This window comes from Ischnura elegans, chromosome 5, assembly GCF_921293095.1.
Source record: "Ischnura elegans chromosome 5, ioIscEleg1.1, whole genome shotgun sequence".
In the NCBI taxonomy this organism is placed as follows: domain Eukaryota; kingdom Metazoa; phylum Arthropoda; class Insecta; order Odonata; family Coenagrionidae; genus Ischnura; species Ischnura elegans.
The window spans coordinates 76,572,918-76,597,820 of record NC_060250.1 but is presented as its reverse complement, the minus strand read 5'-3'; the positions used below and the strand labels follow the sequence as shown (position 1 = coordinate 76,597,820).

Sequence of the window (24,903 nt, the reverse complement as noted above, 5' to 3'; positions counted from 1 at the left end):
GTATTTTTTTCTCTTTTCACGTCCGTCTTCCCGTGCCCCTTTCATGTTCGCGTTTCGAATCCCCTCTGGTGAGAATATCCGTCCCGACAGCGCCTAACCGATCTGTGCAGCGGACTGGAAAACCTCCACACCGCCGTCCGACCTCAACCCCGTGCTACATCCTCCTCTCGCTTTCATTGCCTGCATATTTCCCTCCCTGGGCATTCCATAAAATATGTATAAATATTTACATGTATATTTAATAGTAATACATATTATAAATATCCACTCTTTGGTTGAGGAAGAAGTTACATTTTCGAAAGCTCCAAGTTTTACTTTTCCGTGTGAGTTTTTCTTTTCATGTGTCTATGTTTATATATGATTCAAGTCACTATCACTAAAAAATAAACACACAAAAAGAAACACTCACACGGGAAAATAAAATTGGAAGCTTTCGAAGTAGTGACTTCTTCCTCAGCCTGAAAGGAAAGAAAGGGATAGGGGCATATAATATAGAAAAAGGGCGAGGACAACGGTGCTGTGGTAAATGGAAAAAGCCAGAAATCAGAGGCCGGGGCGAAACGTGGTAAGTGATTTTTAAGTCCGAAAAGAAGCGGTAATAGCCATAAATAGTCCAGATTGGTGTTGCTTAGCTTATAAGCAACACCAATCTGGACTAGATATAGTTATCATCCCTTGCGCAGCACCTTTTTTCGCCCTTAAAAAAATCGCATACCCCGTTCCGCCCCGGGTTTCCCTATATGTTATTCCCTTATTAATATAAGAGGATGTCTGTTTGTCTGTCCGCTATACGTTTTTACACGGCTGTACGGATTGCGTCCAAAGTTAGTACATAGTTGCATCTCATGCTCCCGAGCCCCATTGTGCTACTGTCGGTTTCGTTTGATGAGTCCTTTGCGTTGTTTCCTCATTACTGTTTGGTACGTTTCGTCACTCAACTTCTGCGGTTGGATATCCTATCGTGTAGGCACACCCTTTGACGCTCTCATAGGGGGAAAACTCTAAGGATACAACACTTACCTGTTAATCCTCTCGGTGCAAACCTTTTTACTGGGGCATGCGTTCACTCGACATTTTTGCTCAACGCACGTACATCACACATGACCAATGTTGCGGAGGGGGGTATAAGCTGAGCGGTTTACGGAAATCGATACCGATATACCGTCACCATAACTGCTTTGTACCTTTGCCTAAAAATCCTGCCATGTGACCATGAATTCCAAGTTATCCACTTCTTTGGGTAATATCCTCCCCGAGCTTCTCCAGGAGGCCTTGTAGTATCTTTGATATTTATATTGAAAGTCACACAATATTAGAAAAACCCGTAAAAAAAAGAGTAAAGACAACCATTGAAAACATTTCAAGCTAACTAGATCGTCTTCTATACAGATTCTGGATCGGGAAGTAAAAACGTGATATTGAGTACTCAGATCAAGGCGTACGTACAGGACAAATTGGTATCTAAATGCTACTCTCATGAAGTCTTCTTGGAAATCTTCAAGCAGCACCAGAGAGCATGGGGCTATATGGATACTTGTAATCGAAAACTCAAAATAATGCCTAGAATAATTAATACAAACAAAACTTAAAACGGCCATTAAATCAAAGGTATTGGTAAATGTACAGGAAATACTGTTCCGTCGGAGCCATTTTCAATCATTCTGCTTGAAAAGTTGCCATAATTAGCAGTTAACCTTACAATCTGATTGGGTTTGCGCCAAAGGTTATCGAACTCCAACTTTCAAGGCTGTTCTCCTCTGTAGCGTGGCCGTATTAGCATCTCCAATTTCATCCTCAAAGGGCCTCCTGTCAACAGCTAGGGCACGTTCATTTCGTGCTTGCTCGTATTGTTGGCATTTTAACGCCTTTCAAGGCATTATAATTGACCGTGGAGAGTTCTACGTCAGAACTTCACCTTCGCGTCACTCCAGCTAATCCCTACCTTTCCACCTCCTTGATGTCTTAATGATAAAACGTAAAGGCCGCCAACCTAATAAATCGCGTCCCAGGTACTCCCGAGTTTGTTGAAGAAACCTCAGAAAATCTTCTCTCTCAACGGGTCTCTGCAAAAATTGAGTATTTTTCATTTTCAATTTATTTTCATCAATACATTTTTATTATTATATTTTATTAAGTTTACTACTCTAGTGTGCATAGGTACCTATCAGCTAATTGCAACGTGAGGTAAGTCAAGTCGAATTATTCAAAAATTTCGTCATAATAAGCGGTCGTTTCTTGTCCTGATAAAGCGAGTATGAATGTGAGCATTAGTGGCAATTTAAATGATTCGCTTTTAAACTATGCAGTCGATCCAGCCGTAATTTTTTTTCAACTTAGGTTGGAAAAGAAATTTTTTAGGGGAATTTGGAGAGGACGATCGAAAATTAAGCTCATTTGCGCCGTGAGGGAAAGGTAGGAAGGGAATGATGGAGAGATATCCAGCCTTTCTGACGTTTCATTTAGTGTTCTGGATTTTCAAGGACATCTAATAATTAAAGTTGGATGGAAATGTGCGCTTATAATTGTATGAAACAATTAATCTTTGAGATTAATGTAACGAAAGCTTTGAGCGAGTATCAACACTGCGTTTGAGCATTCTCATCCTTTTTGAGATCGTTTCACACAATTAAAATCGCACATTTTCGTCCAGCCTTAATTATTTTGTGTCTTTAAAAATTCAGAGTATAAAGTAAAATATCGAAAAGGCTGGATGCCCCAAAAAAATCGTTTCCATGATAACTGCAAAAGTATATACAAAAAATGTTTGCGTTTCCATAGCTCAGTAACTCAGGACTTTCACCCTCATGTTGGTGGACAAATAATGCTTTAAATAGTCTCCCCTACCACCTGATGAAGTATTGCAGATTCCTCCTGAAATACCCTGTGTAGTAATTCGTCGTTCATCTTTCCTCCTTTCACTATGTCTCCTCCATTCTCCTCGTCACCCACGCACGCGTGGGTGCCGAAGGTTGCCACGTCTCGAATGCCTCCAGTCCATTTCGCATTCGTTAAAGTCCACGTTAACGCACGGTACATCTACATCTACATAATACCCTGCGAGCCACCGCTAGGGTGTTTGGCAGGGGGTGATCAATCACCAGCATGCAGCATGCATTTGGACTCCCACATGCACACCACACCGTCCAAAAAACGTCCCGTATACTAACAAACTATACTACTATATGCTGTTAGAAATAATAATCGAATTAAGAAACATGCATTAATTTTTACATAGGTTAGTAGGCTACACTACAAGTCATGCAATATATTTACGAGTTCTATTGCTGCCGTTATAATCTCTTATTGATCGTGGAAAAAATGACATTCGGAATCTGTATGTTCTACAATCTATCTCTTTACTAAAGGTTTCGCGGTCCATGTGTGTAGATTTATGGTTTTTTGGGAATATCCCGCGTCAGGTTAATAAAATGGCCGACGTTTCTTCTCCTATGCCGGAGACCTCATCAGGGCAAATGACGTCATTTGCCCTGATGAGGTCTCCGGCATAGGAGAAGAAACGTCGGCCATTTTAATAACCTGACGCGGGATATTCCCAAAAAACCATAAATCTACAATCTATCTCTCTTATTTTATTTATATGATCTGATCTTCCGTAGTATGTTGGCGTTCGTAAGATATGGTTAACTTCGTCAGAAAAGACACTGCTCTTTAATTTATCTAAAATATTTAGTCTTTAGGTAGCAGATGTGGGTATCGAGGAGTGCTCTATGGCTTCTATATCAGCTATCTAACTAGTGGATCACCTTTTAAAATTATTGGTGATGGTATCCGTTGAAAATTTTCCATGCCTGTCTGGCCTCACTCTTCCGTGTACCCGCATTTCCTACGCGTCCGTATCAATAGTCCGCTCCGCATATTCCTTGATTCGATTACAATGGTGTCAACCCTCTCGTCGTGGTCGCCTGTGTATCGGAGAGACCGCTATAGGGACTGGAAGCTGCAGGGTACGATAGTGATATCCCCCGTATCCTTAGGCATACGATTTTAACTACTCTGATTATTCATGTAAGTTTTCCGTCTCCATTTAGTTTAACCGCGATATAGGGAAATAAAATTCACTTTGTGCGTTCTGCTTTGAATACTTATTAACACCGGCCATAGGTTCGATTCCTTGGTAATAATATAAGTATCGAAACTGTTGTCGGTTTTAATGACATAATTAAGCGTGGAACGTACAGAGCGAATTTTATGTCCCTCGATGAAGCTTGTTTTGGATTGGATCTCGGCCTGAGTTTAAGGCTAATTGCGAGACAGGGCTCTGAGGGGAGTCGGTGCTAATGTGACATCACCGCTTTCCCCATCTTCATTTGTGACTGTCCGCTCATTCTGATTAGTTCTTGAATTTGGCAGAGAGGGGAAAAAGACCTTCCTTTGTATAGAAACCTTAGTATAGAAACCCGGCGTGGACCAAACTCGGCAGTCAGTTCTTATGACGATGCGGGAGTTTCTCATCGAAACGTTGGCCTTAAACAGCCTTACCCGGTGCCAAACCCGAGAAGATATCATCAATAGTAATCGCCGGTAGAGCCAACGATCTTTAAAAATTCCCTTCGTACGTTCTGCGCTGTATATTTATTAAAATTGGCCATGGCTTCGATGCCTTGATAATTATATAGGCATCGAAAACATGGTTGGTTGCAGTATCAATTTCAAGCACCCGTTGTAAAGGCCACATTGTGCTGTTTTCGGGGGTAATTGAGATAAATAAAATATAAAAATCGAAACTATGGTCGGTTTTTTTATAATATAATCAAGCATGGATCGTGCAAAGCAAATTTTATGTCCCTCGGTGATGGTTGTTTTGAATTGGATCTCGGCTTGAGCTTAAGGCTGGTTGCGGGACAGGGTTCTGGTGGGAAGGGTCTGCTCCTGAGTGACATCACCGCTTTCCCCATCCTTCTCATTTGTGGCTGTCCGCTCATTCTGGCTAGTTCTCGTCTTTGGCCGAGAGGGAAGGGGGGATGTTTAGGAGGGATTTGGTCCAAGGGAGGGGTGAGAATTAGGGGCGAGGAGGTGGGGTGGTGGTTGGCCTCGACGCGGGGCTGGCGTGGCGAGCGTCCCGAGAGAGTCGTGAAGTTGAGAATAGCATCTCCACCTCCCCAACCGCCGGAGCCTCTCCCCTCGCGGCGAACAGCTGATTGGTGTGCCGCGCGGGGGCGGCTCTGGACCCAAAGAGTTGAATATAATAAGGGCACTCGAGTAGGCTGCGCAGCGAGTCGGAGCCGTGTCCAGCACTGAAGAAGTGATCAGGGGTGAATATGAGGGGGAGGGATGGGGTTTCGTCACCCCCTGAAATGAGGGAAATAAGAAAATATTGGGTACTGAAGTCAGAATTAGCGCGCTGGTTAGTGCTAACGTAGTACTTCATTTCTATCTACATCTTGAATGTAGAAATTAAAGGTATTTATACTTTTCAACTATCATAATATGGAAAAGTGCGGCTACCTTTTATTTCTATGTGTCGAACTTCCTCTATCTCCCTACCTATTATAAAATTCGGAATGCTATCAATTCATATCAGGCCAAATTCTACCTAGATTTGTCAGTAAAATTCCATAAAGCTCAAAATTTTGGAAAATTGCGACTAACTTTTATTTTTTAATATGTCAAACTTCCACTATATCAAGCGTGAATCGGTTAAATTTGTCCACAACCTAGTCCTCAATACCCGTAGTGAAGAAAAAGAGATTCACGTAGGAGATATGGGACTGCAGAGTCCCACATTGTTTTAAGTAAAGTCCCTTAATTGTCGGGGGAAAACTAATTCCTATAATTTCTTTCCATCTACTATTATTAAAGTATTTGCTTCGTTTTTAATTTTATTTTTAAGAGTATAATATCACAGACTTTCGTTATTTAAAATAATTGAAGCATAACTTATTCTCAGTCCTTTATCCTGCCTCTCCCCCTCCGCTAAAGGTATAATGTATATCCACCTAGTACTTTACTCCTCCATATGATAATTAGGGGTGGGCTCGGATTGGCTTTGCTCCATGCTTTATATATGTCGTCAATGGAATCAGCAAATGAGCTTTTGCCCATGTTAGGGTAAGGTCGGGGTGGAGGCGAATCACGTGTCTTCGCATTATTTCGATCTGGCCGCGTACGAAGAGATTTTTCAAATACTTTTAAAAAAATACATATTGAGTTAAATTATTGTCGGTACGAATAAAACGTGGAATTACAGTTCACTATTTTGATTGATTCGACGTTCGCGGCCAGCCAGTCTCGTGCTGCGGCCCTAAATTTTAAATTCTCCCGCCTTTTTCCCATCTTCCTCCGACCCTTATATTTTCTCTCACCTCTCACCGGGTCTTCCTTCCTCTCCTCTTCGTCCTTCGCGTCGTGCTTTTTTTCTCTCTCGCCCTCTCTCTCTGGACTTGTTGGAGGGGAGCGCTTGAGGGAGTGGGGGAGCCGGCCGAAGTGGTGTAGGTGGTGAGCGTGGAGTAGAGCTGGTGGTAGTGCTGGGAGCAGAGGCGTCTAGTTGGGAGTGTTCGAGGTTGTGGAAGGAGCCGAAGCCCACTCGTACCTCGCCCGTATTTCTCAACTCTTTCCCGGGTTACACGGATCCGTCCAACACTCTTGATCTCCCTTCCTTTTTCATATCCTACTGTGTTCCTCTCTCTGTATAGAGTCCACGAAGGGTGTCGCGTCCTGTCACCGGTGTTTCTGCTGTCTTGGTGACGGAGAGATTGCCCGTAGTGTTACCCAGTTCGCGCGAGGAGTTCTGCCGTGTTGGTTTTCTGCCTTATCTCGGCGTCGTCGTGTTAAACTCGTGAGGATATTTTCCGCGCAGTCTTGCCACCAGCCCATATCAGTGGAGAAGGGCGTGACCTAAAGAGTTTTGAGGGGTGAACTGTGCTCTTCACTTGTTTTTAATCATCCGCGTCTTGACCTCGTCAGCGTCTAAGGAATTGAAGGAGATTTTTACTACGGTCGTCAGCTTGCGAGTGTTCCGATTAGTTTCCTGTTGCTGAACGTGTGTTGGAGTAGTGTGTTTCCCGCTTGAAAAGTGTCAACCTAGAGTAGTCCAGTATATACCTTCTGGGCTACCTCACCGTGTCGCTGGTTGCGCTTGAGGGAATACAATAAAATAGATATAAAAGAGTGAGAAGGTTTTTACTGTGGGGCAGCAGCTGTCCCTCCCTCGTATTGTTGTTCCCCCATTCAAAGCCGGTCTTCAAGTTCTTCCCCTCTCGGAGTGTTCAGCAAGGGATATAAGATTGTGTGGTGTGGTTTTGTGCGCTGTCTGTGGAGTGTGAGGTTTATAGAGGCTCGCGTACACCAGGAGGTATGGCCACGATGACCGGACACCGTCGGCGTTCCTCGCCTTCGCCTTCTCGGGCCCAGCAGCGGGGGTACAGCCCCCTGCCCCCTTCGCCAGGCCTCAGGCCCCCGGGATCTCCCGGCCGACGCCTCCGGGATCACGGCCGTTGGGAAGACTACCTGAGTGAGTAATGGATCCTTTGGCTGACCTCCCCGTTTCCCAAGGATATTAGGAGTTTGGCACGCGCGTTCAAAGTGTCTAGCGATGTATTTTTTTCGTGTGTATCGCACCCACGCTCGAGTTTTAGTGAGTCACAGGTATGACGGAGGATAAAGGTGGCTGTTGAGTGGTCGCCCGCCTTATTTGTTTATATGACCGTGGGCGTAATTGTAGTGTAGCTCCACTACCACACCTAATTTTTCTCCCCCATATTTCTCTACCACAAAGTTTTGATTTAAATTGGTCACCAGTGAAGTGTTATTGGTTAATGTATATATTATGTTATCCATTATTTGGAAGTGGGTGAATCCTGTGAAAACTCTTTTAACTACGAATTTGCTACCATAATTTAAAGAAAATATCGGGGGTGGACCCCTGTCATTTCAATTACTCTAGTGTTCATCCTCTCAAGGTCATTAGTGAGTCACGGGAAATGGTGAATGCTGAGCGGTCGCCCACTTTATTTGTTGCTATGACCGTGGGCGTAATTGAAGTGTAGCACCACTACCACACCTAATTTTTGTAATGTATTTCTCCGCCCTAAAGTTTTGGGTTCAATTGGTTTGCAGTTAAGTTTTGTAGGTAAATGTATGAATTACATTATTAAATATTTGGAAGTGGATAAATTCTGTGAAAACTTTTTAACCACAACTTGGCTAATCTAAATTTAAAAAATATATATGTATCAGGGAAGAACTCCTTCCATTTCAGTAATTCTTGTGCACATCCTCTCAGGGTCACGGAAGAAAAGGTTGCCGTTAATAGCGTTAGAAAAAGTGGCTGTTCAGCAGTCTCCCACTTTATTTGTTGCCATGGCTTGAGATTTTCGACAGCGTGGGCGTAATTGAATGGTAGAACCTCTATCTACCTCACCTAATTTGTCCACCCCCGTATTTCTCCACCCCAAAGTTTTGAAATCCATTGGGTGGCAGCTATATGGAATAGGTGAAAGCTATACATATTATACCATCTTATATTCAATTATTTGGAAGGGGGAAAGTTCTGCAAAAACTCTTTAACGGCAGATTTGTTACTCTTTATTATTAAATTATTCCATCGATTAAGGTAGATTTGCATGGAGTATTTAAGAAGTATTCAGGTAGTTTCCCCTCCCTTCATGAACTTCCCTCTTCGCGACATAATAAGGCCTACTTTCTTTAATTCTGTCTAAAAATTCCTATTCTTTTCTTATTCCTCTCCCTCGTTTGTTTAACATTCTACCTTTTAACATTGTTAACCTTCAACATTCCCTCCCCGCTAATTACTTGCTCCATCCATACCTTCTATGTCCTTTGTATCTCATGTAGAAGCTCCCTCTCTTCGCCCACCATGTCCAGCACTTCGTCGTTCCTACTCTAATTTAGAAAACATCGGGAAAGGACCCCTAGCATTTCAGTTATTCTTTTGTACATCCTCCCAAAATTATTAGTGAATTAAACCGATTCGTAGGAATGGGTTTAAAAAGGTGGCCTTTGGAAGTTCACCCTCTCTATTTGTTTCTGTTCTTCTAGTGATTCACTTGTTCGTTTTTATTTATCCTTATTTATTTTTTATTTTAGAAGAAATGTATACATAAAGCAAGACGGCCACTTTATAGTGCACTTATAGCAACTAAAAATTAAATAAATAAATTATTAATTACATTTTTAAATCAAGCAATAAACGAAACAACAAACCGATTACATTTGCATTTATCACATTCATATCATTTGCATATTACATTACATTTATACAGGTAGATGTATAATCAATCATGCGTTAAATGTGTTGATGCCAAGTGAGTAAAATTTTTAATTGGCAAAGAAAACGGATCAATATCAGCCGGGAGGGATCTCGTGATTATTTTCTTTTGTATGATGGTGATTAATTATCACTGGTCAACAATCCTAACATTGGTTTCAAGTAGCTCTCCACTCAATTCTCCTATAAGCAAATGTTTTCACACCTACGTAGTTCTCCTCTTTCACATCCTTCTTTACGTGTTCTATATATTTCGTTCGTGTACTTCCTTGTCCATTCTTACCATCTACTTGTCCCTCGATCATTGTTATCAGGCATTCATGTCTCAAGGTATGGCCCGCAAGATTTTTCAGTCTTCTTATCAAGATTTTCATGACGCTTCTCCTCTCCCCTTCTCTACTTAGGACTTCCATTCTAATTAAGATCTAGTGATTAACATTGAATTTTGTGGAGGAATTAAACATTGTTTCCTGGAAACATTCTTGAGGTAAATAAACGTTTTTTACGGCGTATTTCATCCGTCGAATCTAATGTAGTAACACCTGTACACGTTACTTCCTTAAAAGAATACGTAATACGCAGTGTTTATCATAATATAGGGTTTAGAAGCATGAATAGACAGGAAATATCAAAATAAAAACACAGATGTGCATGAAGTCGCGTTACGCAAGCGCGGATGTGTATATTCAACCGTGCGCGCGTGCGTTATGTATTTGTTATTTTCCTGGGCAAACGCCCACGTTTCCAGTGACGCCCACCATAGGCGCGCGTTACGAGTCGGTGGAGCTCCTGCCGGATTTTTGGTCGGGTGCCAAGCGTGTAAGAGCTTCTTCGCATGTGGGTGTAGGCCGTGTTCGGTGTATTTTTTTGCCTCAAGAGGGTGGGGGGGTAAGGATGTCAGAAAAGTCACGCGTGACATCACACGTCTGTTTTTACGCCTCCGGGACAAATTGGTCCGCCGTCCGATTACGGTTTCCTCAAAAACCGTGTGTTTATGGATTCGGCATGTTTCGGCAACCTTCGAGTATTTACTATAGGGTTTACCGAATATTTTTGTAATTGGATCAATGTTCCTGAATAAGGAAGGTATAGAGCGACAACAATCTTTTGAGTCATGTTTTCCATTTTAGTGACCACTGCGTGTTTGCTTGGCTTGCGAGTCGCCAAAAAAAAATAATGATTGCTACACCGCTACTTCGTGGATTAAAATTTTAATTATTTAATGAAAAAATTTGCTCTATTTTTTCACGTGAAAACAATTTTTACGTTTAAAACTGTGAAACTATAAAATTAAGGTATGAAACTATAGAAATTGCCAAAACAACCTCACGTAATTGATGGACGCCTTCATTTGGCTGCAGAGTCGTTCTGTGTGGCGGTGGATTGAAAAATTATGATTCATCAAATTTATTTTACACAATGAAATAATTTAAAATGCTTCGTTTTATTTTCCGTATTTACCTAATAACGGATTGACGACCCAAAAATATTATAAGTTAATGAGAACTCAATTAAATAGTTCTCAGGCAGTTTGCTGGCGATGTTTGCAAGGGAAATCAATTGTTGTCTCGTCTCGTACCCACTAGATAGATCGCTATTGGACAGTGCTCTCTCTATGAGCCTCAGGATGTCCATACTTATACCAAGATTTCGCCGATGACGTGATTCTTTTATCGCGCCGTCGATGTCCGGATACTTTATGGTACGCCAGATAATTGGCAGTTTCGTTGCTAAGAATTATTCGTCGCGTATCTCCTCTGCAAACGGTTTCAAGGACGACCGTAAAGGTCACGAGAGTTTGACATTATTTATATAAAATATTATTTCTGTCACGATATGGCCGAATTTATGAATAATGTTTTCTAATCATAAAAAAATATTCGTAGTATATTAATTTGTATAATAATTTCAACTTGATTATATTTAGTACAGCAAAACTTATTGTGAGAGCCAATTAAGAGCTGTGGAAAGTATATGTGTGTATTAAGACTATTATTCCTCTCTGGATATGTATTTTTAGTATTTTTAATATATGTTTAGTACTACAAAACGTATTGTGAAAAGTCAATGAATAGCTATGGAAAGTATTTCCTAATTAGGACTTTTATTCTTCTCTGGCTTTTTATTTTTAGTGTGTTTTATTTATTGATGATTGTTTTTCGGGTTAAAGCCGAGTTGACTATTATTTGGTGGACGACATTTTAGGGCGCATTCCAGCTCCCGTCTTCGGGTTCAAATGATCTGCAGAGCTTCTATTCCTTATGTACAATGCTAGTTAGGCGCGCGCTGGTTTGCTCGGTAGCTGGAATTCGCCCGAAACTTTCGTCCACCAAAAATGAGTCGACGCGGCATTTACGTGAAAAAAAATTATTAATTTAAACACCGCGGATGCCCCCGGAACCAATTTCGTCTTGCATTTATGTTTAGTGCTACAAAACTTATCGTTGGAATTCAATGAATGGCTGTGAAAAAAGTTGTTGCGTATTAATATTATTATTCCTCTCGGGCTTTTTTTTGAAGTCTGCTGTTCAAACGCGCTATGCGCGCTTGGAATAGCTTCGACGTGTAAAAATGCTATCATTTTATTTGATAATCTTGTTGTCTTATATTCTTTCATCCGCGCCAATTAGTGTGACACGTACGAGTCTAATCAGGGTCTGTAGGTTAAAGTATTTAGCTTGGAGTCGAGTGATTATGGTTTTTGGTTAGTAAGGCTATTATTCTTCCCAAGGTTTTTCTGAAGGCTATTGTTCGCCCCAGTGCACTTTAAAAGTCTTTGCCGAGGGAGGGGAGGGTGTGGAGGGGAAGTCTCTAGTAAGTGGTGTGGGCCGTACCTCAGGGGCGCCCAGGTGCGGGATAGCGCCCAGGGGGGTGGATTGCATTACGACGGACGATATCTCGTAAACGCTTAGAGATAGGTCAAAACAAACAGAAAATTGGCCCTAAAGGGCTTTACTTTTGCGTCTTACTCAATTGAGGGTCCTCAGTACTTAGGGCCCTTGGGGCACGGGTTGCCATCATTTTAAAGTAACCAAATTTTAACACGTGAATATGAACCTCATTTGGATCATTTTGAGACTAGGAAAACATAACTTTTCTCAATTCTGAAAAATAAGGGCCGGCCTACTGTGCAGTGGTGATCTATCAGTGGTGCGGGGCTAAGGGGGCTATATTCCCCCCCGTGGACATCCAATTTACACTAGATAGAATGGTAGTTTTTGTTCGGACCCGCAATACTTTTGAGAAGCCGGGTATGTATGTAAGTACCCCATATTTACATACATACCCGGCGCCGCCGGCCTCGGTGGCGCTGGGGTAAAGTCCTCGACTGCTAACCTAGAGGTCGCGGGTTCGAATCCCGTCTGGGTAGATTGATCACCATCCAGGGCGTGGATATTTGTGATTGTCAATCAAGTTAATTGTAAGAGAGGACAATGCTGTCCTAAATTCGCTTGAAATATAAAGACGAATTTTTTATTATTATTATACTTAGCCCTTGCTGATTCGCACGCTATATGTGCGACTAGTTTCGAAGAGTTTGGGCTAGTAAAAATACTATCCTTTTCTTTGATAGTCATCTATTCATATTTTTTCATCCGCGCCAATTAGTGTGTCTCTTACGCATCTAATTCGGCAGCGTGGCTAAGTCGGCTTTAATTCGCTCCGAGCGCTCTTCGTCCTCGGCGCTCATCCAGCGTATTACTCCGCGATGATGTCACACGGTCCGTCCGCTCGTTTAATCTAATGCTCAAAGGTGGCCATTTTTACCCCTCTCCCTCTCGTTTTTTTTACAAAATTCCTACGAACTGGTTCGAGATGCTCGAAAAGGACCATTTAAGAAATGACGCAATCATTTCCTCGTCGCTTAAAGATTTTTTTTCTACCCTTTCATTTTTTATGTATTTAAAAATTTTATGGTACCCTCCGATGCTTTTCAATTTTTTTTACGAATCCAAGCGTGCAGACTGGATTCTCGCCTCGTTTGCGGGTTTGGTGACCAGCCTATAATTTCCATATATTTAATGCATTCAGAAAACTCGTGTCATTACTTGGCAGGCTCTCATTCCTTACTATCCGGTTGATTCGCGACTGGGAGCAAACACATCATTTATGGTACAAGATTTTTTTGCCATCATAGACGACATCCAATAGAAGAATGAGAATACAGATAAAGAGGATAGTTCAATTCTAATATTTTTTGAGTAAACACTTTTTCCAGCTAATTAAATCGACCGAGGCGCATTTTCATGTAAATTACGTGATTTGTCTTAATTTACGGCATTTTGTCGCTAATGACTTCAGAAGTAGTCCTGTGCCGAGCCTGTTTTATTTTAACGTGATTATTGACGTAAAAAGAACATATATATGTTTTTTCCGAGAAGACTTATGATATCAGTCAATTAATTAATCAATCTTGGAAAGCCAAGGCAAGTATGGTCGTTATCATAGTCATGAGCCATCAATTCTAAGACTGTTATTAACGCGCCTCACCACTCCGCGCTCCTATCTGCAAACCATTTCATTTTGACGTATCTTTTCTCTTTTACATTCCTACTACTCTGTATTATGTGACTCATTATGAGCCATCGCTCCTTCGTATCCTCCTGTTCTAACACGATCGTGTTCTACGTCTCTCATGGCGCGGCCGATTAATTTATCCCATCTTCTTCTTATAGAAGACTCCTTTTTTCTCCCAATCTTTGCCCTTTCTCATTACCTACTCGGTCGATCTAGTCAATTTTCATCATTCTTGGGTAGCAAACTGTTTCAAATGCCTCCTCTCTTGACTTCTCTGCTGCAGGTAATGTCCTTCCTCAACTTTCGTAAAGAAAAAAAGTGTCATCACTGATCAACAATCCTAACAACAATTTGTTTGACGCAGCTCTCCACTCAATTCTTCAATCAGCTAATCTTTTCACACCTACGTATCTCTTCTCTTTCACATCCTTTTTTTACCTCTTCCATATATTTCATTCGAGGTCTTCCTTTTCCGTTCTTGGCATCCACTTGTCCCTTGACGATTGTTTTCATCAGGTCATCATGTCTGAAAATATGTTCTATAAGGTTGTTCGCTCTTCTCATCGTGGTTTTCATTGGGCTTCTCTCTCCTGCAGCAGAGAAGTCAAGAGAGGAGGCATTTGAAACAGTTTGCTACCCAAGAATGATGAAAATTAGCTAGATCTCTTCTCTCCTACACTTCTTTGAACTTCGTTATTACTTGCTCAAGAACCTGAATGAAAGTCCTAATTTTCAAGTGATATTTCCAGAAAACTTTGTGCGGATGGCCCAATTTTTTTGTGGCCGTGAGTGAATGACGTGAAGTTTTATAAATCAGCATATTATTGAATTTTCAAGAAAATAACGTGCTCGCTTTCTCGCACTAACCTGTATAAACACACGCACCGTTACCGCGTGCACGAGCAAGCGGAAAGTGTTTACGTAAGCGGTTCAATAACGCTTCGAATGTATCGTCAGCCTTTTGACACAAAGATATCGGCCGGGGGGAAAATTGATAATAATTTGCGACCTCTCTAAGGGATCGGGGGGGTTGGGACGGGAATAAATTTGCATGTTTATGCGAATCGGCAAGTGTCGGAGCTTGAGTGGCAAAGTGGACTCTTTTTAAGTGGCTTATTCCTGTTTTAGCTCAGCCGTTTGAGTTCTCTCCTGCGACCTATTCCCCTACGTAAGTGCTTGCGCTTTTCTCATGTAATACTGCGTCATCGGACTTGTTTTCTTAAGTACCTATCTGGAAAATATTCAGTGTCTCCTGTAATTAGGTAAGGCGAATTTTTAAAAATGTCAATCACCACCTCCAATTAGATTGCATTTCCGAGATGAAATAACTCTGGCCAGTAAAGTTACCACTTCTTCTGACAGGTTGTATCAAGTTTCTTATTACTTTCAAAGTCTATGGTTAAACGCTATGGCGGTCCAGTATAGGGACGAGGGGGGGCTAGGTGGTATGCCTGGGGGGGGGGGGGGTAACCTCTCAGCAGTAGTGGGTGTCCGGGAGTTTACGAATATCTTGAGAATTTCGAGGCTTGTAACAACAGTTTTATGTTGTCTCATAACTAATTTTCCAAAGAATTTTTTCAAAACCAAAACGTATGTCAATCTTTAGTCATTTTACCTCATAGTAAATCTCTATAATGCGTTTGCGTTTTAATTCGGTGCCGCGGTCCACGGTGTTATCCGTGATTCTTGGGTTTTCGAAGATACCTGAGTTTAAGTAATGATCTCCTGTATGACTAGATTTTATTAAAACAGAATTATTTATTGAGCAAAATTACAGAATTATTTAGAAAACTGAATTATTTTTAAGGAGCAAAATTACCATTATATGTAGCGTTAATTGGATGACCCTCTGTTTGCCTGTAGCCCTCCCTAGCTCCTTTCTTAATCCGCCACTGGTTAGACTTATTATTTCTCATAAATCTTTAGTTTGGTGTCTCAGTGCTTTAGACTTGACGAAGTTTTTTTTAAATCTTATAATCTTACGTTCCAGAGCGTGCGCTAACAATCTTTGCAAGTGAAGCCTTCGTAAATCCCCCATTTAATTAGTCCTCGCAGGTAGCGCTTGGCGTAAATAAGGATTATTATTACCCTATCAAACGAAGGAAACTCTCTGACCATAGGCAATTTTAATAGGTGATCATTAAGAGATGTTTCTCTGAGCTCTGTGCCTCATGCATGCATTGGTAATCTCAGACGATGTAAAACTCCTATCTACTCGTATAGAATCTGGGTCCCTGTTACGTCACGTGGAGTGGCATCGAATGGGCGCCAATCTGGCCTTTTTCAAATGAGGTTAAAATCGACCATTAACATTTGTCTAAACTGGGATTTCTAAAACCGAATAGTTTGTATATTATGAATACACTAATGGTGGGTAACGAATCTCAATCAATGCCTTTCGTTGTATTTGATGAAGGAAACTACCCTATTTGGCTCGTCGTCTTTCTGCGTCTAGCCGTTGAAACTCTGAAACCAGCTATCATCGGGATCGTTATCATCCATCCGCTTGTCAATATATCCATCCATCGACGTTAAGAATTTTATGTAAATATGCGTTTATAATCTTGTAGTGAACACATCCACGTACTTATTTTTCTACGCTATGTAAGGCCTCTTTTCTTTTTATCTCAAAAATTATTAACTTGATATTGATCACTCAGGGAGGATGGTAGAGCGGTGGAAAATCTCACCTGTTTCAGCGTTACAATGTTATCTCAGTGGCTATTAGGATTAGTTTTATTTACTATATGGAAAAATAAATGTTGACTACTCCCTAATGTGCCACAATTATGGCAGTCATAAATGGTTACAGTAAGGTTGGACGTTTACAATTTATAAAGTTTCCTTGCCTCAATTATAATTAATATGTTACTCTGCATTATTAAGTTTACACCATTTATCGTTGAATGAAATAATGAGTGTTATGGACTTTTGCTTCTATTTTTGGAGTTCAGTTCTACGCAAATATAGTGCTTTGACGTTTTGCAGTGAAAAAGTTTTCAATGATATTTGAAAAAAATATTATTGTTTCTGAAAATATCGAAAACATAATCTAGCCAATCTCTCCTGTAGAGGTCACCGAGTTTAATGCATCATTCTCTAAAAAATGTAGGAAGGATGATATGAATTTCCCACGTCTTGGCTTGCAGCTGAGAGATTACTTGGGTATTATGAGGATGTTTTTAGAGCGCTCAGGGGTGACGTCAAGCGTTGTCATCCTTGCGTCTCGCATCTCGTGGGACACGCCCACCGTTGTGCGCAGTTTAAGGCTCTTTTGTTTCCAACATCTCCCCACTCCACTCCCTTAAACTGTCTACCGTCTGCCGCTTAGTTTATCTTATCCATCTAATCAATGAGTAGAATGATGATCAAAGATTAGGAATCATCATTCCTAATCTTTTGTATTTGTATTTCATTCTTATTATGTAATATCATGTGGTTTCCTTATTTAAAATCATGTATCCTGATCTGATCTTGGCCCCAACCTGAAGATGTAATCTGAATACTTACGCTACTGTCTTTATGCGGTGATACGAGCGCTCTGAAATGAATTGTCGTATCAAATATTGTTTAACGCAATTGAACTATGACTTTGAATTTATGGTTGGAAGAAAATTACTTTGCTTTTCTACAAAACACACTTTATTGCCGACTAGTTTCGGTACACTGTACCATTTTCAAGACTAGTCCTGAAAATGGTACAGTGTACCGAAACTAGTCGGCATTAAAGTGTGTGTTTTGTAGAAAAACAAAGTAATTTTCTTCCAACCATATAATGGAATTCTACAAAGTAAAGGCCTCAACAATTCAGTGCACTTTGAATTTAATTTAAATTTGCAATCCGCTGTAGCTTAGACGTGGGTAATTCTAATCATCCTTCCCCTGGGGTTTTTAGGGAATCATGGATTGAAATAGGTGAACTCTACAAGGGAGATAAGCTAGATTATGCGATCAATATTTTCAGATACTATAATCATTTTTCAAATAGTATTACAATTTTTTATACCAAAAAATGTCATAGTATTTTATTTCCTTACAAGTCAACTCGAGAAATGGGAGTAAAAGTACTTGCTTTTTCACTTAAAGATGAATTGCGTAAGTTTAATAATGTAGAGTAACGAATTGAATCATTTAATTCGAGGTGTGATTTGGTAGCCCCGCAAAGTCGGCAGTGTCTGGGAAACTCCTTGGCCAATGTTTGAATTGCGTTTTCGGCGCTCTGATTCCTTCCGTGTGACAAAACAAGGTATTTTTAGAACGTTCTCTCCGACTGTTTATGGCGTCCGCGACTTCTATTTCCGCGGCAGTGCTCGTCTACTCCTAGGCTCCTATTCAAACGCCTCCCTCTCCGCTGTGTCCTCTTTTTTTTGACCCCTTATTGTTTCATCCGCTCGACGGACTATTCTCTTCCTCATTGCTTTCATTGTCTTCCGACCTGCGCTATCTTTAATTCACTCTTGCTACCCCTGTGGGCATTCAGAGACCAGTGCTTGGATTGATATATTTTTGTTGTCTTTTTGCCACCCCATTGCTATGTTTAAATGCGGTTGCATGTGAAAGGACCTGAGTGGGTGATAATTTTTAACGTTGATTAGAGCCTTGCAGTATACGTCTTGAAGCATTTAAATGAAAATGTTTGCCAACATTTCGGTGCATTTATATACCTTCATCAAAGCCATGAATGAAAATGAGTCCATACATTGTATACATAAAGGCATGAAATGTTCAACAGATTCAGGCTTCAATTGGTGGAAGTTAGACATATTTAAATAAATAATATATCGTAGCACTTTTCCACAAATTGTTTTACTGCGTACAACGCGTTTCGGCTCACTGGGCCATAAGGTCTTGTACCAGATGATGGCCCAGTGAGCCGGAACGCGTTGTACGCAGTTAAAAAAATTGTGAAAAAGAGCTAAAATATATTATTTATTTAAAAAGCAGAAAATGTTATCATTACAATAACCTTTAATTCCTTCATGAATCAAATTTATTTGTGTACAACCGTGTGTTATGCACGTGCACAATTCATTCCACTAGATCATTAATTAAGAAGTGCTAGGTGGCCTAGGAATAGGATTTGGCTTAGTTCGAGGTGAGCTCCACTCTCACCTATCCAAATCAACACAATTAACATATTGTGTCATTAGTTAGTAATGAACACATTAGCTAGGAATTTAAATAAAAATAGTGATTATGCTGTCTGAAGAAATACCAGGTGTTAAATCCCCATGAGAGAAGTAGATTCTATTTATATAACAAAATGTAAAAAAAATTGTAGTTCCATAGCGTTTGGCCTAGGATGTAACGTAGCCCCTGGGAATTCCCCTCCCCCGCTCATTTACCCAAACCCCAGACCGTTGTGTTTTTTCAATGAATCTGTGTGTGACTGTTTATCTTGTGCCTTCGATGCAAATGTACCAGATGATGCCATGCCACTTCGGAACCTAGATCGTACAATATTGAATTTTTGTGGAAATGTAAAGTTTTTACATTTCATTACTATACAATGTTAAGTCGATTTCATGAAGTCACGCCCGAGATAACGAATTGTATAGGTACTGTCTGTTATATCTCGAAGGCAACGCTATCTCAAATAGGTTGATCACATGTCTGCGCATTGTGGGAAGTAGGACGTGATCTTGTCGATCCCAAATCCTCTTGTGTTTATGTGATGGGCTCCAAGCCAACCGATTTCCAGTTCTTTCGGGGCCCCCTATTATAGGATGCACCACCGGAAAGCGGCGTTTTCCTTCTTCGCCCTAATCATGTACTCTTGGGATTGCTGTGGCCTTTGTCAAAGATTCCGTGGCTTCGGTTCATTGGGAATTTGGTGACTTGATTTATTGGTAGGCAATTACAAGGGCCTAGGAGGGGTAGGACGAGCAAAGCGGGGTAATGAGAAGGGTGCTGGGGGAACCGGTAATTTGCCCCCGCCTCTTACCGCAACGGCCTTCGTCTCTTAACCTTCTCTCGACTCCCACGCACGGTTTGTTTGATAGTATTTTTCTTTCGACTTTCTCGTTTCAACCGAAACCTTTATCTGCCTGACGGATCCTGATTTTGTTTCGATTACACTTTTAGTCTAGGGTTAATACACGGGAAAAGGTCATTTTGTTTCCATTAAACTTTTTGTATTTGGTAAATATGCGGGTTACACAGTGATTGAGGTACTTTTGAGTCGACAATTACCTTGGTTAATGCTAAGGATATGTAAATTAGCGAAATTAACGTGTTGATTAGTATTAGCTGTGTGTAGTGAAGTCAAGGGCAAAGGCCTGCGAAATGTGGGGCTTCAGGAGAATACAGAGGATCAAATGGATCGACCGAGTAAGTCCTAAAAATAGTAGGAGAGAAGAGTAGCCTAATGAAAAACTTGACAGGAAGACGGAACAACTTTTTAGGACATTTCTTGTGACATGACGGTCTGGTGGAGGCAATTGTCGAGGGACAAGTGGATGGCAAGAACGGAAAAGGAAGACCTCGATTGAAATGCATGGGACAGGTAAAGAAAGATGTAAAAGAGAAGAAATACGTAGTTGTGAAAAAAATAGGTGATAGGAGAATTGATTGGAGGGATACGTGAAACCAATCTTAGGATTGCTGACTAGTGATGATAATGATGAGAGAGTAGCGGTAGGAGTATTTGAAAGAGGCGACCGACAGCTAAGGACATTTGTGCCATGTTGGAGATTAGGGAATGAAGGGTGGAGAGAAACCTGGCGTCGGCATTAACCTACTTTCAACGAAAGACGCCAATGGGACCACGGATTAACGTCCCATCCGACGGACGGAGTTCTGTGCCTCTGAAAAGAAACTAAGCAGGGATCGAATATTTCTGAAAAATCTCTGCCACCGCTAGGATTTGAACTCGGGCCCACTGGGTGGGAGGCCAACACTCTAGTCACCACACTGCCCCAAACCTCATTAGAAGACTTTTTATATTTTATCTCAAAGTATAAATTTAAGTGAAGAGAGTACTTAGCGGAGAGGGGATATTAAATACCGCATTAGAGGGAAGAATGTTATTTAAATAAATGAAAGATCGTAGCACTTTTTCACAAGATTTTTTAATGCAACGCGTTTCGGCTCACAGAGTCATCATCTGGTACAACTCAGTGAGCCGAAACGCGTTGTACGCATTCAGAAAAAACTTGTGGAAAAGTGCTACGATCTTTTATTTATTTAAATATGTCTAACATCCACCAATTGAAGCCTGAATCTATTGAACTTATTCGGAAGAATGTTAGGTTAGTGGGAGAGGAAGCGGAGGAAAATGGGATTTAATATAATGGAAATTAATAGGTTTATCATGACTTGAAGAGGGGAATTTCTTTGTGAGGGAAGGTAGTTACTCCATGAAATTTTCAAAAACACTCCATGTGGACGTACACTCAACCGGTAGAATACCTTGTCTTATATTTTGAGTTATTTAGGGCTGTGTTGAGTTAATACAATACTTTTAACTCTTTTTGCATTTAAAATGAACTACCCAAAAATATGAATTTAATGTCTTAAGTCAATATTTTTTTACGCTATTAAGATCGCAGTCATCCTTGTTTTAATTAAAAATCACTCTCTTAAAGTGTTGCAAAAGTGGATTCTATTCGGCATTATTTTTATGTTTTTATTCTACGCTACTCAAGGTTTTACTTTTGCTATTAAGTCACTGTTTATTACCTCGAAAATCATGTAATATCGTTTGATAATTAGTAGATATTTATTCCTCTTGGATTTGAAGGACTGGATTTTTTTCGAAGGTCAGATTTTTTCGAAGCTTCTGTGAGTAAGAGGACGAGGCTGTTTTGTGGGTAGCCGGGAAGAGGAGAGAATGATTTACTCTTCATTTTACGGTTGACCTTACTGAAATCCCTCGCGGGAATTGCCTTCTCAATGCAGGCATATATCCTGTGTCAGGTGCGCGCTGATTGGATTCGGTCTCTATAAATATCCGGATCCTCTTCTGAGAGGCGACCTTCCAAACTTTTCTTCCCGCTTCACCCCTCACTACCTTCCCACTGCCCAAATGACAGAACCGCCGCAAAGTTTATCTCTTTCAGCTTCTTTTTTTCTGGCTGGTCTGGCACCCCAGGCCGAATTGGAGTTGGGCAAATAGAATTGGCGTCCGCGCCGTGACTCACCGTGCCTGAGTTCAAATCCCAGCAAGTAATGTTTTTTTTCCATGTGGAAATATACATTTTTATATTTGTGTTGTGATCTTCATTGTACCGGGTTATTCTAAATTATTTTTTATTTTTTTATTTCATTTTTAAAGAAAGAGAACCACATACAGCATGCAGTTGCCATTTAATAGTGGCCAGGTAACAATGCATAAATTAGAGGACGAAGAAACAATAGGGTGCAACAAGTAGAAAACAATAATTCAATTATGGACCCATTTTCCCAAATTCTTACGTATGTGTTAATAAAGCCTCATAAAAGCCTTAAGCAGAAGACGGGACAACTTAGTTGGCCTCATTTTGAGGAATGATAGCCTGATGAAGACAATCGATGGGATGGGCCCGAATGAGTTGGATAGGACAGGTTTATAAGGATGTAAAAGAGAAGAAATACGTCGCTATGAAAAGGTTAGCGGATAGGAGAGAGGAATGGAGAGCTGGGTCAACCCAATCTTAGGATGGTTGAATAATGATGATGAAGTATTAATTAATACAAATAATTTAATTTGTTAAATTAAATCAATATCACACATTATGAAAGAAACTTTGAAACTTACTCTTTCAATTTGTATAAAGCTTGTTGCTTCAATTCTAAAATGATGCATTAAGCCTCTGAGGAAGAACACATCATGTTAGAAACATTTGCGAACTGAAGTGTTTTTTTTTTATTTATAGACCTTCACGTCTAGAAATTTAGTTGCTAATTAAATATAGTGATGTCAGGAAGACATAATTTTTTTCGTATCATTTTTATCATAATCATTTATTTACAAAAATAATGAGCCACCAAAGCACTTCTTAAAGTTTCTCAAGCTTTTTTAAATTGGAAGCGCTTCACTGCGTACATTGCAAAAAATAGGCGTTAATAGTTTTGTTCGCTTGCAGTAAGATTCCGGCGTTCAGCTACTTGCATAATCTTCTATCTCTATCTCCTTTAACACATTCTGCAATTTACTGTACTCATGTTCTTTCGTATGTGTACCAATGTAGTGGCTAGGGTATTTCTGGCAATTTTTCTGCCTTTGCTACAGAATCCAAACCCGGATCTCCCCCTTGGTAAGACATTAATATAACCATCGCGCTAATTGGACCCCCAGCTAGCATCTTACTAGAGCCTTGCCAACTATTTATGTTCAAGGACTCGACTTTGTGAAGGCCGTCCCAAAATCCTCGTCCTGACACGTGCAGTGGAGGGAGGACAGAGTGGGACTTAAGCGAAGAAAGCAATTAGTGGACGAAATGCTATCGCAATGCCAGTTTCACACTATCAAATTCTGTATCAAATTTCGTCCAAGAATCATGTTACCTTAGTTTATATGTTAGCTTGGATGGTCTTTCAGCCTTCGTCGATAAGAAGAGGACGCATATACCATCTCGACCGGTAATGGTATTAATTGTAGCCTATAAATAGGAGGAGCATTGTTTATTAAATTATTATGCCAAGTAGCAACATCAAGAGCCCATCCAAAATTAGAACTCTCAACTAATTTCAATGAAACACAGGAATTAGAATTTAATTTAGAATCATAGAAATACTGCTTTAAAAATCGATACACCTTTTTATGTCCCACATCAAATTCTATGAAAACTGCTTGGTATTCTTTTCCCAATCGTAAAATCTATAATTTTTTTAAGGTTACCTGGTGAAACGTTGGTTAACAATTGAGTATCCTCCTTGGAAATACGTTAAATGTTATTTCTCTACCTGCGGCAAGACTGGTAATCAATACCAACAATAGGGAATAAACTCGCACAATAATTTCTACTCATTAAGAAATACAGGTAAAATACGTCGTTTTTTGCGACAAATCATTCATTCAAAAGAAAAATAATCTTTGGGGTGTAAAGAGTAGATTTTTTCCTGCGTCTCAATTGCAAAAATTCACGTCTGAGAAAATGTGGAGTTGATATTTGAAAATTTGAAATGTTGATTTGGTAAATGTTGTTAGGGCTCTACTCTGTTTATTCTAAATTTTTGAAGTGGATAACTTAATTTTTAGAGTAATTCGTAGCTAAAAATTACTGGTTGAACAGGAATAATACGCCCTCATAAGGTCCTTAATTTTGAAAGGTTCTTCATGATCTTAATCGGGCTCAAATATTTCAACTGCAAAGAGGGACTGATTATAATGGGATTCCGTTGTTCATTCGTACCTTCTAAATATTCTTGAGTGCTGTAAATACGTAATAAGAATTCTGGTATACCATCAATTTTATCATATTTGTTTTGGCCTTGATTTGAATCCCATTTTGGCTCTGGAGGGGTTATAACAGTCAACAATCAAATTCTTTGTTTTAAACTTATGCTGTTAGCTGATATTTATAATAATTACTTGATCTCATGAGGAAGAATCGGTTGTTATTTTCATGATACTGATTCATAAATTCACAGCATCCCAACGCCGGATAATAGCTGGTGTTAATACATACACAAGCATCTCCACTCAATTTTTCTCCATTCCACTTAATATAGCCTTCACTTTGTGATTTCATTTATGCGATGAAACGCGATATGGTTATGCTAATGATAACCGTTGAAAAACAAAACGTGCATAAGAAATGTTACTAGACTCTACTCTGAGGAACTTCCTCATGATCAATTCACTTGGATAAAAAACCTAGCAAAGGCCTCACATGCATGTACTTAAAGCGAACCGGTTTCGTTACAGAGTTCCGGTGCCTGGTGACGTAACTCTGTTACTAAACACACTTTAGAGTATATACATTGACATTACGAAAGAGCAACACGAAGAGCATCATCGTAGGAACCCATTACGCTTCTATGTTCGTCTGGAATGATGAAATAAGATATAATTTGGCGGACGGATAATTATTTTAATTCTTTTTTTCCGCCAGATTGTAAATGACTTCAAAAAATGACAGTGAATATTTTTCGGATTTCGCACCGGGTGGATTCCTCCATATCTCCTTCCAACTTTTCGTCCTCAGGGATTCAGG

The 24,903-nt window shown here is 40.2% G+C and overlaps 1 protein-coding gene across 5 annotated transcripts in view; it reads left to right on the top strand.

Annotated features, from left to right (window-relative positions):
• Positions 1-24,903, top strand: part of LOC124159088 (leupaxin) — a 575,831-nt gene that overhangs the window by 303,736 nt on the left and 247,192 nt on the right. Inside the window, exon 2 of one of the 5 annotated variants that reach the window (XM_046534627.1) lies at positions 6,654-7,471. The exons of 3 other annotated variants lie outside the window; for them this stretch is intronic. In XM_046534627.1, coding sequence (XP_046390583.1) covers positions 7,315-7,471 — 157 coding nt within the window. In that variant the 5' untranslated portion in view covers positions 6,654-7,314. Of the gene's footprint in view, positions 1-6,480; positions 7,472-24,903 lie in introns of those variants that run through there. One more of the 5 variants, XM_046534626.1, reaches the window with a different exon arrangement.